General features: G+C 36.1%; 1 protein-coding gene across 7 annotated transcripts in view; it reads right to left on the bottom strand.

Annotated features, from left to right (window-relative positions):
* Window positions 1-861: 861 nt before the first annotated feature.
* Window positions 862-18,829, bottom strand: part of LOC135219765 (mucin-2-like) — a 275,746-nt gene continuing 257,778 nt past the window's right edge. For all 7 annotated transcript variants that reach the window (XM_064256817.1, XM_064256819.1, XM_064256813.1 and 4 more), the window contains exons 13-14: window positions 2,962-7,509; window positions 862-2,893 (exon numbers count right to left, since the gene is read on the bottom strand). In XM_064256817.1, coding sequence (XP_064112887.1) covers window positions 5,777-7,509 — 1,733 coding nt within the window. In that variant the 3' untranslated portion in view covers window positions 862-2,893; window positions 2,962-5,776. The remainder of the gene's footprint in view (window positions 2,894-2,961; window positions 7,510-18,829) is intronic.

Here is an 18,829-nt window from a genome sequence, read left to right as displayed (position 1 = left end):
ACTCATCCAGCACCCCTGGCGGGTCAGTTGGTATCTTGTCTAAGATGATGGTATGAATGTGAAATGGATGAGATAACTGGTCTCTTTCCTTTTCAAATTTCTTTCTCCTTTACTTCGGGCAGTAAGAAGAGAGTACCATCATAAGCTGGAACGGACAAGATACAGGTGAGTGAAGTAGCCATACTGTCAAGAGTTATTATCAGTGTAAGATACCTAGCAGTAGCAAGACATTCCTCTCTTTCGCAAAAGGGAGAGGAATGATAAACCTATGTAAGTGGAAACATTGGTTTGTTAGTAGAACAGATATTCTTATTTTCCTCAGAGGCAATGAACTATGACATTGTGTAGAAACCCAGAAGTCTGACTCTATGATATTCATATATCTTAGATAGATATTCATATATATCTTAGATTCTGAAATACTGGTCAGTTGTTTCGTAGAATACTGCTATTCAGAAAACTGATCGAAGGTGGCAAACTGTCAGTTGGTTAATAGTAATTACCTCCCACCAAAAGTAAGTCTATCCTATTGTTAAGACCGATCCTAGGTATAAACCAGAGTATTTTATATGGCTAAACCCACTTCAGCTGCCCTGCTTGGTCTCTACTGCATAAGGAAAAGTGACTAGTACTGGTAGGTGAGGGAGGGGTCTTATCTGATTTAATCTCCTTTACCACCAGTTTACCTTGTTACCAAGTTCAGCAAACATCCTAGCTTATGCTGAAGATATCTCCTATGACAAAAGGCAAGGTTTGTATACCTAAGCTTAATTCAAATTACTTTCAATATTTTTTTGTTTTGAAAAATTATATATAATGTCAATATATTTTATACTATATTAAATGAGGATAGAAAAGACATTTTGTACTAAAATAAAGTTTATTTGTACATATCAGCAATTGGAGTTCCTCCACACACAAGGAATGCAGTAATTTCCCTCTAAAGCTGTTTATAAAAATAGTGAATACACTGACGTCTAATTATGCCTGGGGCTTTTGCTGCCATAAAATAATGTCACTGGTTTGAAGGTGAAAAGGGTTTGGTCTATTAAACAAGACAAAATAAAGGTAAGTCAAATAAATATGTTGCAAACATTATTCCCAGTTGTACAAAACTGTGTAAGAAAACAAAGGTGGGGATAATTTAAATAAGAAAAAAACCAGCAATAAAACCATATTGATACATCATGAACGTCCGCTGACATTATGGTTCCTTGGTTCTAATTACTTGTAGAAATTATTCAGTAAACTTCTTTCAGATATTTACAAAGTATGTAGAACTGGCATTTGGTTACCAACATAAACTGTGTACATCAATAATAGCTAAGCTGTAGTATATGTAGAGGAATGACCCTATGTTACATGGTTGCATGCTATTTTGCAGTATTGTCAACTGGGATGGGCTTTTTTATTGCTTGATCTTCAATTCCACATTCAGACTGTACAAATATTTCATATTTATGAAAAAAAAGATACTTTCAAATAAAACCGAGGGTTAAAAGTGCCTTGCAACTGGATGCCATGCTTACTGCCATTACTAGCAATGAACCCAGTCGTCAGCCTGACAAAGAAAGACAGTAAAAGTAAAATTGAAATATTCTTAATATAAGAATATATCTTAGTCATAAAGCTTTGCGCTTTAGACAATGAATATGATAGGACAGTCCTAGATCTGCTTTCACAACCTGATTCCTGCTAGATTATCATATCAAGCCACAGTGCTTCATGCTAGTTACTCCAATACAGTAGGACCCCCATTGACATTTATAGTAAATACTTTAGCACTTGTTTCCCTAGAATAACTTTTGCTTCCTGAGTTGGAAATAAAAAATCCAAAACCCATTCCAATTGACTTTAGATTGATATGTAAGATTGATTTAATCATGGAACCATAGGCATAATGAGGACATGCACAGCCAAGGTATTATAATTAGTGACATGCAATGACAAAATAAGACCCAAAGTAACACTTAAAAGGTATACAGGTAGTGTAATTCAGTAAGTTTCAAAATACCAGATTTACTGATGAGTATGTCACCGTTATATGCATGATGAGAAATAAAGTGTAATACAAGTTTAGCAACATAACCAAATCAAAAATAGAAATATTGAAAATTCAAAAGAAATTTATTTCAGTATTATGTAATCTTTTTGTCAACTAAATTCAGTGAGCATTCACAGAAATGATTTTCCATCGAATTAGGTGAGCAATCACAGAAATGATTTTCCCTCGTTTTAATTGTTCCTCATCTCAGAATTGATTAACTCTATTATACAGTTAAGAAAAAGTTATGATTACTTGGTGGCAGCCTAAATTGGAGACTACTTAATAATGAAATTAAAGTGATCATTGTCTGATGCAAACCTTTCATTCATGTTGAAAAGTAGTTATGGTCCAGTTCACTATTGATGCTGTAGTAGAAATTTGAGTGGCAAAGGAAATACTACTTAAAGTGGGTTATTGATTTTCTTGAAAGCACAACCATATAGGAAACATTTCAACCAGCATTTATTTGTTAGATTTGCCTTTATTCAGTTTCCATAGCTTTTTGTCTACTTTACCATATAATGTTATGCCTCTTTGATATGTCTAGATTTATCTTATTTAAAATTTCCTAGTTAACAATTCAAAAATTAGTTTGTTACATGAAAACAAAAAATAAAAAAATATAATTTTATTACGGTAGTAAAAATTTAATTTACATAAACAAAAACTTCCAAGATTTTAAAAAACTGCAGGAAGAAATATTGCACAGGTTATGTAAATGGATCAAGATTACAAATGTTCCAAGCCTTTTTTATTATTTAAAAGGCACAAAATGAACAAAGTTATTTTTCTCAAGATCTGGTTTCTGCTTGTTCAAAATCTAAAATATTAAGGAGAAAGTATCACCTATGCCATTTGTTTGATTGGCAACTGTTGTAGATATTTAAAAAAAAAAAATAAGGAGAAAGTATCACCTATGCCATTTGTTTGATTGGCAACTGTTGTAGATATTTAAAAAAAAAAAAAAAAAAAAAAAAAAGAAGTTCCAGCAAAACAATGGAAATTAATCATGCCAAATTATATACAAATCTTAATGTTAAGCAGAATATATTTTGGATGTAGAGGTAACATGTGAACTGAATAACCTTTTCTAAAAATACTGTACTGTGTAAATTCTTCGTAAGAACATAAATGGCCCCATTTTCTTTTATTATGACTTACCAGTTTTGATGGCTTAAATTTACATACAAAGTTTGTTTTGCATTATGGCCATAGTTTTAACTAGATGTAGAAGTTACTAATTCACTGTGAGCACTTGATTTTTTTTTTATTTGGCCAGGTGATCTCAAAATTTGTAAAATTGTCAAACTATAATAAGTGCATTCACTAAAGAAAGAAAAAAAAGTTATTAAATCATTCAATATTTAGCACATCTACAACTGAAGAGCCACTTGGATGATCAGCCAGCCTTGACTGTACTTATGTAGGATCACTGTTCTAAAATGTTGTGACTGTTGGTAGTTTGGTAACATGTATGATGCTTCACAACTTTAGTTTTGGAGAACAGTAATGGATTGAAGGTACCATTACATGAAACTGGAGAAAATATGATACTCTTAAGGAAATGCAATGCATTCTAACTAAATATTGGAAAGTGAATCCATACCTAGGCACATTTTGAAATGAATAAGGTGGTCTTAAAAAAGGGATTTTGACGTAGGAAAAATCTATTTCTGGGCGAGGAAGCCGTGTCGCCCAGTGAAATGTGTCCTCTTTAGCACTATTTCTAGTAAAATATTGCTATGATACCAGAGAACTGCTAAATTGGACATGTCAGAAGTCTCTGACTCGCTACTGCAATTTTTATATATGATGCTGTGAAGATAAAAAAAAAAAATTCAAGTTCACTGGTCTCTGCTGCACGATTAAAATCTCTTGAAACGACACACAAAGCTGCCTCATATTGAATATCTAAGAGGAACAACGAACTAGAACCAACTTACGATAGAAAAATCGTGTTAATGCATCACCAAAAATACAAAAGGAAAATTATTATAGACTTGTATTCAATAAAAGTATAAATATGCCAGGTGCTACAGTATTAAAACATGTAAAGGAAAAGAAAATTTAAATGTCCTTTAACTTGCAAAAAGGAAACCTTTGTCATCTGCAATGTAAGTAGATAAAAAAAAAGAAGAATTGTAAAGTATATTAAGAATCAAAAAATAAACATCACAAACTGGGAGTTACAAGACCATAATAAGTTTGAAAAATTTTGAAAATGCCATCACATTACTGTACTGTATTATAAAAGCTAGTGGAAAACCCATCTTTCTATTACCATATAAACTGATTAATATTGCTTCAGTGCAAAACTAACACAGTCCAACTCAAAAGACCAAAGCTTAACTTTTCTTTAAGAAATTTCCATTCAAACATAATCACAATGCCAACGTGAATGCACTGAGGCAGAAAATAATTTTACTATATTATGCCGTATTTTGTTTGCAAAATCTTGAAACATTAAAATGGATTTTGCATATACAATCTGCATATCAATAGCAGTGTATAAACAGTATGTCAGCCTGGATTCTGTTACAGTGACCATGTATCAGTATACAGGCTGATAAACTCCCTGAAAATGTCAACAACCTATGGGAACAGTATAAGTACATGGCAAAAATATACACACAAATCAGACTTCTTACCACTTTAACAGTAGAAAAATGAGACAAGTTTGTAATAAAACAATCACACTTGAGATCACATACTTTGAGAATGACAGTTTACTTAGTAAGGGCATCAACTGGATACATCATTCATGTCATTTTGAAGTTGAAGAGGATCACTGAACGAAATCTAAGACTCCTTTGGACATGTAGAAACCCAAAGGTTCTTTGAAAAAATCATTCAAAAGGCTTTGCCGTTATCGTCATTCACAAAGCTCCCATCCTGCTTCCTTTTCCATCTTTTTTTTCAATAGATGCCTCAAGATTATCACATTTACATTATTATTACTTCTTAGCTGGGTCACAGGTAATCTTCCGTCACAGCTCATAAAACCTAAGACATACATATATATATATGTATATAATCATATAAATATATATAGCAACCATGAGACTTCTATCACCAATTTGAGGTTCACAACTACCACACTTGATACTGAGCAATCATAACCTGGCTACTACAATAAGAATAGTGACTAACAGCTATTTGAAAAGTGGTGGATTATACAGTACTACAGCAAAAGATGAAAAGATTAAATCACTATATCAGATAGGAACATTCTTGAATATTATCGTGTTTGCTTTAGGAATTTTTATCACCGGTATTACTACTACTATGTGCTGACATAACAAAGTAGATTAGTTGGCTTAAGAGAGAACTGAGAATTATTTCTTCAAAAACATATTACTATGAGCATTTAGTTTAACCACTTTACAATAAGGCTGTTCAGCCACTCTCTTATCATGTATAGTAGTCCAGACATGTTCCAGACACAGAGGTGGATCAAGACTAGATTCAATACAAGAAGATAAGAATGAACTAAAATATACATAGTGACTTGAGTTTATAAAATAATGCATGGACAGAAGTTTAAGAAGAGCATACTAATAGTGAAAGTAACAAGTTCTAAGGGCCTGAAATATAAAAATTATTTTTTTAAGAACAAAGATCAATTTTGTTAGAAAATTTTGTGAAATGATTCAAATTATGTACACATTCCCAATAACAATCTGCACTAATGAATCATTTTAAAAATTCCTGACAGAAACAGAAGAGCTATCAATGGTAGTTATGAGTGTTTCTGGATTGACTACCGGAATGCCCATATGACTGAGAGTGGTTTTGCCGGTTGGAAAACTCACGTGCATCATAATGCTCATTATAATGAAGAAGATGAGGATGAGGACTGTAATCTCTCGATGATCTATTGTCACTAGAATGACTGACACTGGAAGCCCCTTCACTACTACCCCTATTCCATTCTCCCACAGGCCCACTCTCCCCACTTGTTCTCTGCCAATCACCACCATCATTATTACTAGTTCTGCGCCAATCCACACTTGCCCCACTCCTTGTCCATTCAGCATTGCTGTTATGATTCCAAGTTCTACCATCATAATTAGACTGTTGTGAAGAATTACGTTCCCCTTCAGCCTGATATATGTCTTGTGCATGGTTAGACCAATGATAATTGTTCCTATTACGCCTATCACTTCTATCATTCCTATCGTCACTTCTTTCCCGTCTTTTTCTTTTGGTAGTTCTTTCTTCCTCGTGTTTTTTCAACTTGAACTTTTTGTCTTTGAGCACATCTTGTAATACTACTTTCACTTCCTTCAAGTCATGACTCCCTTCAGCTTCACATTCATCTTCTCCTTCATCTCTATCAAATTGTTTTTCAGGCACATTTTCAGCACAGTCCTCCTCTTCTTCATCGTCATGTTGTTCAACACGATATTCACGTTTTCTTTCCTCACCTACACTATAATATGCTTCTGACCCTTCTTGCTTTTTAAGGGTTAGCTTCAAACAACTACCTCTTTCTTCTGTTCTGATTCGTAAAGGAGGCACAACTGCCCGATCATCATGCTTTAATTTTATTTTTAGCTTCTTTGGAGGTCGGTCCTCTTTTTCCCTATCACGAACCCTTTCCTTATCTTTTACCTTATCTGATTTTCTCCTGTCTTTGTCCTTATCACACTTTTCTTTTCTTTTATCCCTCTCTGGCCGATCACTAGAAACAATATTAAGAGAAGGTGAATGTGCATCTCTGTAAGATTCATTGGTTATTTTTTCATATGATGGAGAACTCACCTTTGAACCATCACTGGGAGCATTGTTTGGTACTGGTGAATTTGAGCCCTCTGAGAATCGATTATCATTCTCTCTATTACTTGTCCATGAATCATAGGGATGTTCAGATTCATTTACCCCAAGTTTTGGTAGTGGACTAACACTACATACATTGGTCACATCATTATCACATATCACTAACTTTTGCTCTCCCTCACCATCTTGCTTAAGATCACTTTCAGCCTTGATGCTTTTTCCTTCTGCTTTAGCACTGTTATTGGTATCTGAAGCACTATTATTATTATGCATGTCTATAGCATAAACAGTAGATTTTGAGTTGATTTCAGAGGGTGACTGTCTCTCCCCTTCATTCTTAACATTAATTTTTATTTCCTTATCAGCATCCTCTTCTTCCTCTACTGCTTCCTCTTCCTCTTCTTCATCCATGAATATTTCAAGTTGTGGATCCCCTTCTTGGCTGCCATCAAAATCTTCATTTTCTTCTTCAACTTTCAGCTTATTCTCTCCTGAAAGTTCATTTATATCAGTGACCACAGTATTGGAGGTCTGCTGTGTCTGATCTTCTTCCTCTTCTTCATCCATTGAATCACAGATATAAACTTTTTGATTCTCCCATTCAGATTCCCATGGATATGGAGGGTCTGTGGGTGGAGTTTCTCCTGTAAGCCAATGTGCAGGTGCGGGTGGGAGATCTAAGACTGAAAAAATAATAATAATGAATAAAAACTGGTGTTGATTACCACAGAATGTAATAATTTAGTCTAATAAAAGAATGTACACAAAACTTGGGGAAAATTTTTTTAAAGAGTAAACCCCAAGTGATATAATACAAGAAAATTCAGAATAGATAACAATGACAAGATGAAAGGTACTACAGTAAACAAAAATCTGAAGGGTCAGCTTCAGAACCAGTCTTAACAAATTATCTGAAAATCTAACCCCTTTTTAGGACAAAAAATATGTAAAAGAGCTTTTAGGCCAAAAATAAAAAAAAAAGATAAATCGTTTTCATTTTACCTATAGTTGTATCACCTAGAACCTTGCAATGATTTGTATCTTGTTTTTATCTAGTATATCCCATTTATTTTTAAGTGAATTTTATTAGGATATTTTGTACCACTGGCTCTAAGTCACAGAACAATCAAGCTTTAATCCATGGTGTTATACACATTTCAATTGTGAAAAGTGTCTGCAGATTACATGATTAATAATACTGGGAGGGGTAACAATACTTAGCCTTTTGAGATCCTAAGAAAGTCTACAGGCACTAAGTCAACCTGTTCTGGAATATGACTGAAAATTATAGATGGTACACTCAGCAAGGAAACTTAAGATACAGTTTTTTTAAATCTTCGGACATATAGCTATTGTTCAATAATGCCACACCTGGCAACTCTTGAAAGGGGGCGGAGCTTCAAAACTGTAGCGTTTGTTGCTTTCTAGATTTCATCAACTTTACACCATAAAGATTCTGTTTATACTTGAATGTAGAAACAGGCTCTATATTATTCGTTAATGTTGGTTTGGTAACGTCAGTTCAGGGTAGAATATCGATCATCCTTTTTAAAAACCTACTGTGAAACCTTATTTCTAAGTAATGTTTGACACTAAACTAACGTAAAATTCGTATGTAATTAAAGACGTATCTTAAACAATGAGAGAAACGGTTTTAAAATTTGGGCAGTACTTGTGGAAATCGTGAGGAACAATACAGTAAAGACTGAAATATTATGACAATAGAGAGAGAGAGCGCGCAAGCATAGGCCTATCGATAGATACTTAATTCATTATATTTGCTTTGAGAGGTCATTATATTTGCTTTGAGAGGTTAAGTGATAATATTTTTTCAAATGTTTCAAAAGTGGGGAGAGAGAGAGAGAGCGCAAGCATAGGCCTATCTATAGAGATACTTAATTCATTATATTTACTTTGAGAGATTGAGTGATAATATTTTTTCAAATGTGTTTTAAAAGTGGAGAGAGAGAGGGAGGAGCAAAATCTGCTCATGTGAAACCTTAGGCCTATTTATAACTACATAATTTCACTATATTTTCTTTGGGAGATTGAGTGGTAATATACATATTTTTAAAGTATGTTTTAGAAGTGGAGAGAGAGAGAGAGAGAATGATAGTACTGGTGACGGACTTGACTTGTGACGGGGGAAAGGCAGAAGAAAATATAATTAAGTATCTCTATCGATAGGCCTATGCTTGCGCGATATCATATGACTGCCAAGATCGTGCTGCATTATGCTAGATTAAATTTGAAGGATCATAATATTCAAGTTAATTCTCTAAGAAATTCATACCCTAATCTTGATTACATTCGACAGTTGCCTTGGAAAATTTTAGACACGGTGCGGTCATTCTTGCTTTCTTGATATAGTCTTTACTTTTGAAAATCAGGTTTCATCCACAAATCATTCACGAAAAAAGCTGTGTTAAGTAAAAATATTTATTACCACAAATAACTCAATATGGATTGCAAAGGCAATTAAAGTTTTATATCGTGGGAGATCTTTCAGCCTCGCGGCAAAGAAATGCAGTCGTGTAGGGCTGTAGGCTGCTACGAACTGCTTTGTAATGGGAGCATATAGCCAGCAAATCTTTGAGCTAACATGCTACTTAAACCTTGATTAAGATTTATGTTTAAAGACAGTAGCTTTGTAAACAGCAACCAGCATTCGATCCATGTCAACGTCAAAGTAATCAAAGTGTGAAATCCGTTACGTTAGCCAGTATCCAGTGACTTGCGCTTTCCCGCTTGAAGTTCTAGGGCTCCTCCTCACATCATAGAAAACGCTCTTGCGGATGAAACTAGATTTGTTCAACCTACCTTAGCCGTCACAACATTGAGTGCCATTGACGTCAGCTAACTTTAATCGCTTTGGAATACAAACATAAGTTTGTAGAAACTAAAATCATTGCATTCACCACTTACGATAATGCAATATATCCCCGCTCATGAAGCAAAACTAGTAAATATTGTCTTCGTGATACATAGTACTAAAATCAGAAATTCACATTCTATATACCAGATCTCTATGAATGAATCCATCTGAGAAATTCCAATTACTTCGGACATATATCGTGTTTTTAAGTATCTGAACGGTTTTGTTTTGCAGTTAACCTATATGATATAATTTGCAATGTATTTTCATATTCTAGAGTAAATTTAGTGATATTATGTCTTTTCAGTAAAAACAATTGGGAAATTGGATGAACGAAAGCTAATGAAAACTGTATCTTCAGTTTTCTTGTCGAGTGTACATGGCAAGAGGAGTAACTGAATGCATCAGAGAACCAGGAATTACTACTTCCATCATCTCTGGAGTCAAATCAGTAATTGCATTATTTGGCAGAACCTTTTCATGGTAAATAAGCCTAACAATAACCTTTATATTTATACTGCACCACTGGCCTCCAACCCCTTTCTGCAGTAATCTATGCTTTTTTTCCAAGTTGTTCACTTTGGTCTTTTTCTATTCAATTATGCAACTTCTTTAACTTTACCTAGCCCTCATTTAATAAATATTTTAGAAGCCCTATGAGTATGAGGTTAGAAATGTGATTCAGTGGTCTACTTAATCTACTTTAAAATAATAGTAGCTGGTAAACAGCTTCCTTATCATATCAAACTGTTCCAGATGGATGGTGACATAACCATACTGGAATCTGTGACATACCACAGCTAATGGTAATTTCATATAATATTTAATCGAAGCTTATCTATAATGTACACTAATCACTCAAATAGAGATTTATCTGCAAAAAAGTGACCCTATCAACATAGTAATGTCTACATTAACTAATGTTGGGCCAAGACAGAATAATATTTAACATGTAAATATAATGACTGATTTTAGAAATTCAGATGTATACATTAAACTGTGTAAAGTTATCCATCATAAACAAGGTAAACTTGAAACTAGTTATAGCTGCAAATCCTACATAGACAATATATACACTATATTATTTTTCAAATGACATGCATCACAACATAAGAGAATAGAATGTTTTCTTTATAAATCAATAATACAAATGTTTTTCATAAAAACGATTAGTAATTATTTATGTACGTATATTGCTGTACTTCCATGTTCACATAAAATCCCAACCTAACCACACTTGTCTTAGTCAAGATCCAGAAAAGTTCCAGTTCACAAGTGCTAACCTACTTTCTTGTACTACCTTCACTTCTGCCTCAACTTTTTAAATAAACCAAGCTAAATGATCTAGTCTGGACTGAATTGGGCAATAACTATAAATACTGAACTTAGCTTGTATTAAAAAAAAGTTTGTAAAATAGCTGTCAATTTCATGTTAAATTTAGAGATGAGAGGTGGGAACAGCCCAAAGTACATGTGGTGGCTCTTTTCAAGTCAGCTTCTACCTTCTACCTGTGCTCAGAAAACAGTTTGAAATAGATCTCAGTCTTAATTCTTTTGTACATAGACTTCAACTAGTCTCCAAAATGTCTTAACTTTATCAAATTCTTGTCAACACAAACCTAGGCCATGTTAACTGAAAACTTGTGAGAATGGTCCTGTAACCTATGATTGGATATATGAATAACTTTACCAATGGAAGAAAAGCAATGAAACTATCGTTGGAATAATGGCTCTGACTAGACAAATATCCTTTTTACCATACCAGTTGATCTAATCCCATTTCCTTGGTAACAGTTTGCCAATAAAATTCTACAAGGCCCCGTATTGGCTACAACTGTGACCTCCAACAAACAACTCACTTAATATATGTTGGACAATCTAAATATATGTTGATGAAATGTGTCTAGATGATAGTGAAACGTGACAATGAGACTGCTCAAGTAGTGTCTTGTAGTGTGAGTGAGTGTAAGTTCTGTAAATCACGAGACCACAAGGGAGCTATTGTGATCATCTTGATATTTATCAACTAAGCAGCACGCAATATTATAAGTGTTGCATCTATCCTCCAAGCTTCTGAGACTGGCTAAGCCAAGCAGTAGTTAGGGAGCTTATTGTTTCTAGCTCGAGGTGAAAAGGTCGACCAGAAGCATTCCCCTAACGTACCAAAGTGCTCTTCATACCTAGGTATTTTGTGAAAACTTTGTAGGGAGGATGTATTTTTGCTACAAGTCTGTTATGATGGTTAATGTTCCTGGAGTGAATCTTGGCACTATTCTTGTATTATTCTCTTCTTGCCAGATAAAATAAAAAGGGCTTCTGAATGAGTGCCTCCCTGACTGAAATGTGTAGTGGTTGCCCAACATCATGCCAATTGTTCTTCCTCTCAGGACCTTAGGAATGCTCATAGGCCTAAAAGAGTAGCCTTAAGTTTTATGACTTTTACAGGAAGTTGTCCAATTCAAGGACCAACATTTTCATATTGAACAAAGGTTATCTTACTCTATTCCTGGAATTCAAGAAGGAATAAAAAATCTGGTTTGTGGGTAAGACTGAATGAGCATTGAACTGAACCGAAAAGTTGTGACTGCCACACCACAGAGAGATCAGATAAGAAGCAGCATCCATGTTGTCATGTTGAGCCAGTAAACATGGACAGAAGCTGGATGGTTGGCATTGCAGGTAGGCCAGTAGCTAAAGCAGTGGCACAAGGGATGTCATGAGTGAGGTGCAAAGCTGAGAAGAGTTCTAACTGATGATTAAGAAGTTGTATGAAACCAGTCCAGAGAAGCTGTTAGGGCAGTGGCATGACTGATGACAGTAGTAGCTCATATTTATTGGGAGTCTGTTGTTACTGGAATAGTTAACTGGTTAAAGTTTATTAAATTTACAATGAGGATGTTGCATTACCCAGAATGATGGTTCATTTCATAATATCTGCACCATAACTGAAAAAACTGCTGAGAGTAATACACAATTACATCAGTTCCTTCCAGTGTAGGCATGCTATAATCAACTCTACAGGGTTTTTCTGGATCTTGACACAAGCAAGCTTAGTGAAACTGAAATCTTCACATTGAAAGAAGTAAGGAAATACAAGATTAACTGGTTTGTGGTGGAACAGCTGTTCTCTTATTGTATATACTCTATCCTTCATGCTTATGATAAAGGGTCTTTTGTGATAAGAGGCAATTCTAGAAAGCTGAATGATGGGAATCTCATCCAATGTCTGAGCAGATTAAGTCAGTGAAGTGAAGTTGCTTTTGTTGAGACAAGTATATTTTTTATTAGCAATTTGTTTTTACAAAAGCATCTACCAAAATCATGCTACATCCGTTATTAAACTTTCGTGATTTCACAGGTGACATTTACACTTTCATCCTTAGATCATATTCCATAATTTTGACTTTTAGATTCTTTGCAGTGTCAAAATCATAAAATTTCTTTGATACACATGTTAGTACTTCATCAATGTCTGTCACTTCTGTTGCTGGTGATTCAACATAGGTAAAGACTCCTCTTCTTTAACTTCTCCCTGGTAATGCTTTAAAATTGTTCACAACCCTCATTCCACAGAATTTCAAACTACACTACGCAATAGTTTTTGGTTTTAATGAATTCACTGTACATTTATTATACACTATTTTTAGCATTGCCTATCGAGCACAAGTAACTGTAATTAATGATGACTCATACAGGGCTCCTTAAATATCACATGAACAATGGACATCATATACTGATTATGACCATTTCATGTCATCACGTGTGTGCACAGCTATGAATCTTCCACAGCTTGAAGACATTCATCCTCCTGGGACATTGTAAACAATCATTCTCTTCTAATATCCTAACACCTGGCAGTTTGAATTCCAACCTCTATGAGGATCTTTAGTGAACAATGTGCATAACTAGAATCTTCCTTTCCAGAGGTTATACCTTCAACTAAGAAGAGTACCAGTGGTAAAACCAGCAGACATCAAAACCGTGACTGCTCCAGCTCCAAACTGCCTTCTTCCAGCTGTGACCCCTCCTGCAGTTGAAAAAGTGACTGTAATTATGGTTACAGTGATTGTGGGAGGCATAGTAACTCTTGACTCTTCTAGTGTGCATAAGGAGACCAACGCAATGGCTATACCAGGCAGGATGCCAGATGCTAGAAACTTAACATTGTATACCACCATATGAAACCCTAGTAGCTCTCACAATAGGGAGGACAGCAACCTCTAAGGTGTATCATAAGAAGCTTAGCAGTAGCTGTCAGCCTCTAGATTCATTGAGAGAAATTACTTGTTTACTACATTCATCTTCACCATGGGTCACCAGCCAAGATGCAGAAATCAGCAATATTTCTTTGCCAGCAATTTCAACAGTTTCAGCTTGCCTCCTGCAACCCCAAAAGGAAGATACTTGGTCATTAAGTCTCAACACGAAGGTCTACAGCTACCTCCAAAATATCAACTGTAACAAGGACTGTAGGCATGTTATGAGCAACTGGATTAATTTTATGCTGGAGAGACCTTAAATCAAAGAGGGAAGCCTCATCTGTCAAACTCTGGAGCAATTCCAGAAGAAAAGACACCAGCCAGTGTTTGACCTGCCCCAGGCCACCAATATTTCAGACATTACTGGTGTGAAGAACAAGGAACCAGCAAAGGACATTACAGACCCCTAGCTGCCCCTTGTTTTTGCTTTCAGATCACTGCTTTTACTAGTTTTACATGATCCAAAACTGCTTCCCACAGGTTCATCATCCATCACTCTTTGGCCATGGCAGTGATAGCAGAACATGTGCTACCTTCTTTCTTTCACTCCCCAGTCTCCTTTAAAATGACTGCTTCTGATACAAGAAAGTGGTTTCTACAATTCTTTACTATGTTCAACTGGCAGGTATGGGTGGTAGGAGCCATTATTACTCTGCTGGCAAAGAGGCCCAAATAACTGGAGGATAGTATTACTAAGGCCAGAAAGATGGTTTTAGTTACTCAAGTGAACATCAATTTTATGCAATATAATGATGATGTAGCTCCTGCTTAAAGTGCTTATGAAGTATGGTGTGACAACCCAAGACCTATCTCGTTCCTTGTTTCCCTCAGACATATGGGACCTTTGGGTCTCTAACCCACTGAATGCATTCATGTTCCAGAGTGCTTTCATGGTTTGTTAAAAGAAGGTGACCTTGAAAGTGACCCACAGTGACAATTTTCAATACTGAGTTAAGTATATCATAGTTTAACCAGACCACTGAGCTGATTAACAGCTCTCCTAGGGCTGGCCTGAAAGATTAGATATTTTTATGTGGCTAGGAACCAATTGGTTACCTAACAACAGGACCTACAGCTTATTGTGGGATCCGAACCAAATTAAATCGGGAAATGAATTTCTAATCACCGGGAATAAATTTCTCTGATTCCACGTTGGCAGAGGAAGGAATCAAACTCAAGATTAAAATGCATCTATCTTCATGATAGCAACTCTCACCTGGCAGAAAGATCCAACATTCAGCAAAATCTTTCCTGACAAAAACAGCAAATGAGGTCAGTCATGCTTTAGCAGATTTTGCCCTGCTATCTCCAACAGATTGACTCCAGCAAAGAAGCAGCTGTCACCCTCTCAACCCATGAAAGGTGGATGGTATATGGAAGATTTCCCTGGTATGGGAGACAAAATCGAAGGGATGACCTTACTCTCCTGACAGGTTTTGTCTCTTTATACTAGAAAAATGAGTTACAGGGATTTTTCATCGGCCGACACAGGTCGACACCAGAAATCCTAGATTGAGCTCCTAGTGTCACTGAAGAAACTGATTTAATACATTTATCCCGGTTACAGTCACTCCAGCTACAGCTGTCAAAGTCATAGTTGGCAGTGACTATTGGATTTGTTACTAAGTTGTTGCCTCAAATGATGTCTTGAAGAACCCTCATGGTGGCAGTATTCCTGTCACCTGCCAATAGGAATGCTATTTGCCCCATGTCTTCCTCCCAAAAATAGTGAATGAAGGTTTGGGGGACAACCTTACTTGTTTATCAAGTCACAAGAATTTGGATTATGAAAGTTAGGGACAGCACATCAGTTTTCTTATACTAAGGCTATCTTCTTAGGCCTCAAGTATCTCCTCTACTCTTAGCAGGAAGAACAATAGGCATGATGACCAACAACTCGTTGAAAATAATCTACTTGAGAAATCACAGTGATGCATAATTCATGGCGTTAGTTGGCTAGCAGTATACATCTCTATGTGGCTGGAGGCAAATACGATTAGCAGAGATCCAAGATTTATACTTAGACAACACATGATAGATGTCGGTGGCAGCAGGAAAGGCAAGCCGTATGGTTAGAGTGGTCACTGACACTGGAGATCAACAAGGTTCTTAAGACATAGCAGTACTGTTCAATACAAGTCTAAACCAACCAGACCCAAGAGGCAGAAGAAAGACATAGCATCCTTGAGATAATATGGACATTTATGGTTTATCCTGTGTAACCTCAACAGGCAAATCCTAGAGAAGAAGCTCCAGGAACATGATGACTTTGATAAACCACCTTTGGATACTACAGAAGTGGTTTGTGGATCTGCTGCCCAAGGTGATACACAGACCCTGGAATTTCTAATCCAGAGGAAATTTCTTGAGCAGTATGCCACACCTATATGGGTTCTGAGGTAATTGGGGCACCCTCTGTCTTTACACATGGGGGTTTTCCAGCAAAATTTCAGAAAGACAGGTTAATCAGTGAGGGCAGCCATAACAATAAAAATTTTTTGCACATTTTGCACAAATAACCAGTAAAAGTGGACCAATTCTGGTCAACTTTCTCCTCTTCACACTATGACTCATGATAATGTTCATCTTTGCTGTCATGGAATATAGTGACCAACTTGCTGGTATGCGATATGTAATCTCTAAAATTTTGGAAGATCAAACACAGAACTTCACCCTTATATTTGCTTCTTTTCAACTTGAAACAATCTTTAATCCTATGACCAGACTTCTTACATAAATCCTGAAACTTTTGATTAAACTGTATAATTATGACAAATCTTTCTACAATCAACATACAATAGGGCTCAATCAGTATGTTGTCCAGTAGTTTTGTTACCATGCCTCCACTAATATTTTAAGCACCGAGTTTTCCTTAAAAAAATCTGCTTGTGAACTATAGCATAAATGACACAACTGCAGCCTCTTGCAAAGTACAGTATTTCCAACATAATCCTCAAAGTGGTTGTTGATGTTTATTAAGTGAACATAGCATGAATAACAGTTTTCTTGGTTTATCATAGTTCTTCTAATTCTAATTGAAATTTACATATGTCTGATTCTTACCTAACACAGTAACTCCTCAACTTCTCAGATGACTGCCTTTTTCCCCAGATTCATCATTATGGCAGTTTTTCTAGTGCACTATGCTAGAAAAACTCTTAAATTGAATGATAAATGTAAAGGACAGTTTATTTTAAGTTATAAATGATTAAAAGTTACTGATACCTATGGAATATTTCCTGGGTTTTCTCAAGAAATGCAAATATGACATTTTTATAATAAAATGACAAATTTGTAACTAATTTGTATTATTAATAAACATTACCTTAATATAATTTATCTAGCCCTAAATCCCCCAAAACCGCACCAAAATTTACCACATTGGCAACCCTGTTACCTCCTATTCTGTCCGCTAGTTGGCAACGCTGCCGTTGACAGTTACAAAACCTTCCCTGATAATCAGTTGTTAACGAGCGCCCATGTTGTTTACATCACGGCCGCTCTTTATAAATTTCCTAAACCTTTTTGTGCCTTTAAAGCTCTCATTAATTGTTAATGCGACTTATGTTAATTACCACTCATGTATTACATCCACGAAATAGTGAATTAACTTTTATTTCTATTGTGGTATTTATATTATACGTATTACGAATTTTTGCGCGACCCTGAATTACGTGACCTGTCCAACAGTCCAGTGGATTGACAAGGTAATTCGATGCTTCTTTCTGCCAGCAACATCAGGAATTGTCCGGCTCGTGAGACAAGGATGAGTATCAGGGAGTATTAACCCCATGACATTTGTAGCTTTGTCGTGGACAGGTTTGTGACTTGACTTATTGTTGTAACTCATGTATGAAACATTAAAGAATCTTGCAGCGTAACAGATTTATTAAGGAGAAAAAGAAACCAGTAGCTAGACCTGTATCTAATGATTTCCTTGATTTGTGCGCTCATGGTTCTGGCTCTTCGGTTTCGGTATCGTGTGATTCCGATTCCGAATTAATTGATGCTTTGCCACCTGTACAACCAGTAAATAGTTGTTTCTGATGTTGATTCAAGGTTTTGGCGATGGAAACTAGCTGGAAACAAAAGTTTGAAAAATTACAGATTTAGGAGAAGGGGGGAGGGTTATTAGTGTTAGACCTAAGGTAGCTAGTCGTCAGGATCTTACTTCAGGGGAAGTTTCTCAGGATCTGACGATGATGATGATGATGACTTGGATTCGTGTGATATTGATGTTTCTTTGAAAGGCGGTCATGATGTCGGGTTCAAGAAACTTTTTGATTTAATTTTGAGTTTTCTTCCTCAGGCGAGGCCTAAGCAGAAGCAGCCTCTGCCTCGTTGTATTACAGAAGGGATTTTTCTTGACAGTTCTTCCCGGACGCGGGAATTTTTACGTTTTTTCCCTTGCTCAGAGGTTCGCGAGAGTGAGGGCGGACGTCGCCGCTAAACTTTCGAAGGTGATCGGGGAAGGGAAGAGGAAGCTCTCCTCTCTTCTACAACACTGGAGAGGAGTTTATCAGGTGGCGGATGATACTTCATTCTCTTGACCCCCCGAACCAAATCCTGATTTTGTCCGACTTTCGGGTCAACCTTTGCTTTCCAAGGCTTCGGTCTCGGTCTCAATCGAAGACGTTATTGCCATGGAGTCTGTTATGAGCCCCTTAAAAGAAGCTCAATCCTTCAATATGTGGGTCCTCGGAGATCTTTTAATGTATATCAAGGACTACAGGTTTGTTCCTCCTGATGCTCCTCTTTTTGAGAAATTCTGCTCGTCTGTTTCAATCGCTTCTGTACATCAGAACGAGCTTGCCGCTTCGATGCAGGCCTTTCTTGTTTCTCTAAGGCGTAGCCTGTATTTGTCGCAGT

Source organism: Macrobrachium nipponense, chromosome 1 (assembly GCF_015104395.2).
Source record: "Macrobrachium nipponense isolate FS-2020 chromosome 1, ASM1510439v2, whole genome shotgun sequence".
NCBI lineage: Eukaryota > Metazoa > Arthropoda > Malacostraca > Decapoda > Palaemonidae > Macrobrachium > Macrobrachium nipponense.
This window is presented reverse-complemented; position numbering and strand designations above follow the sequence as displayed.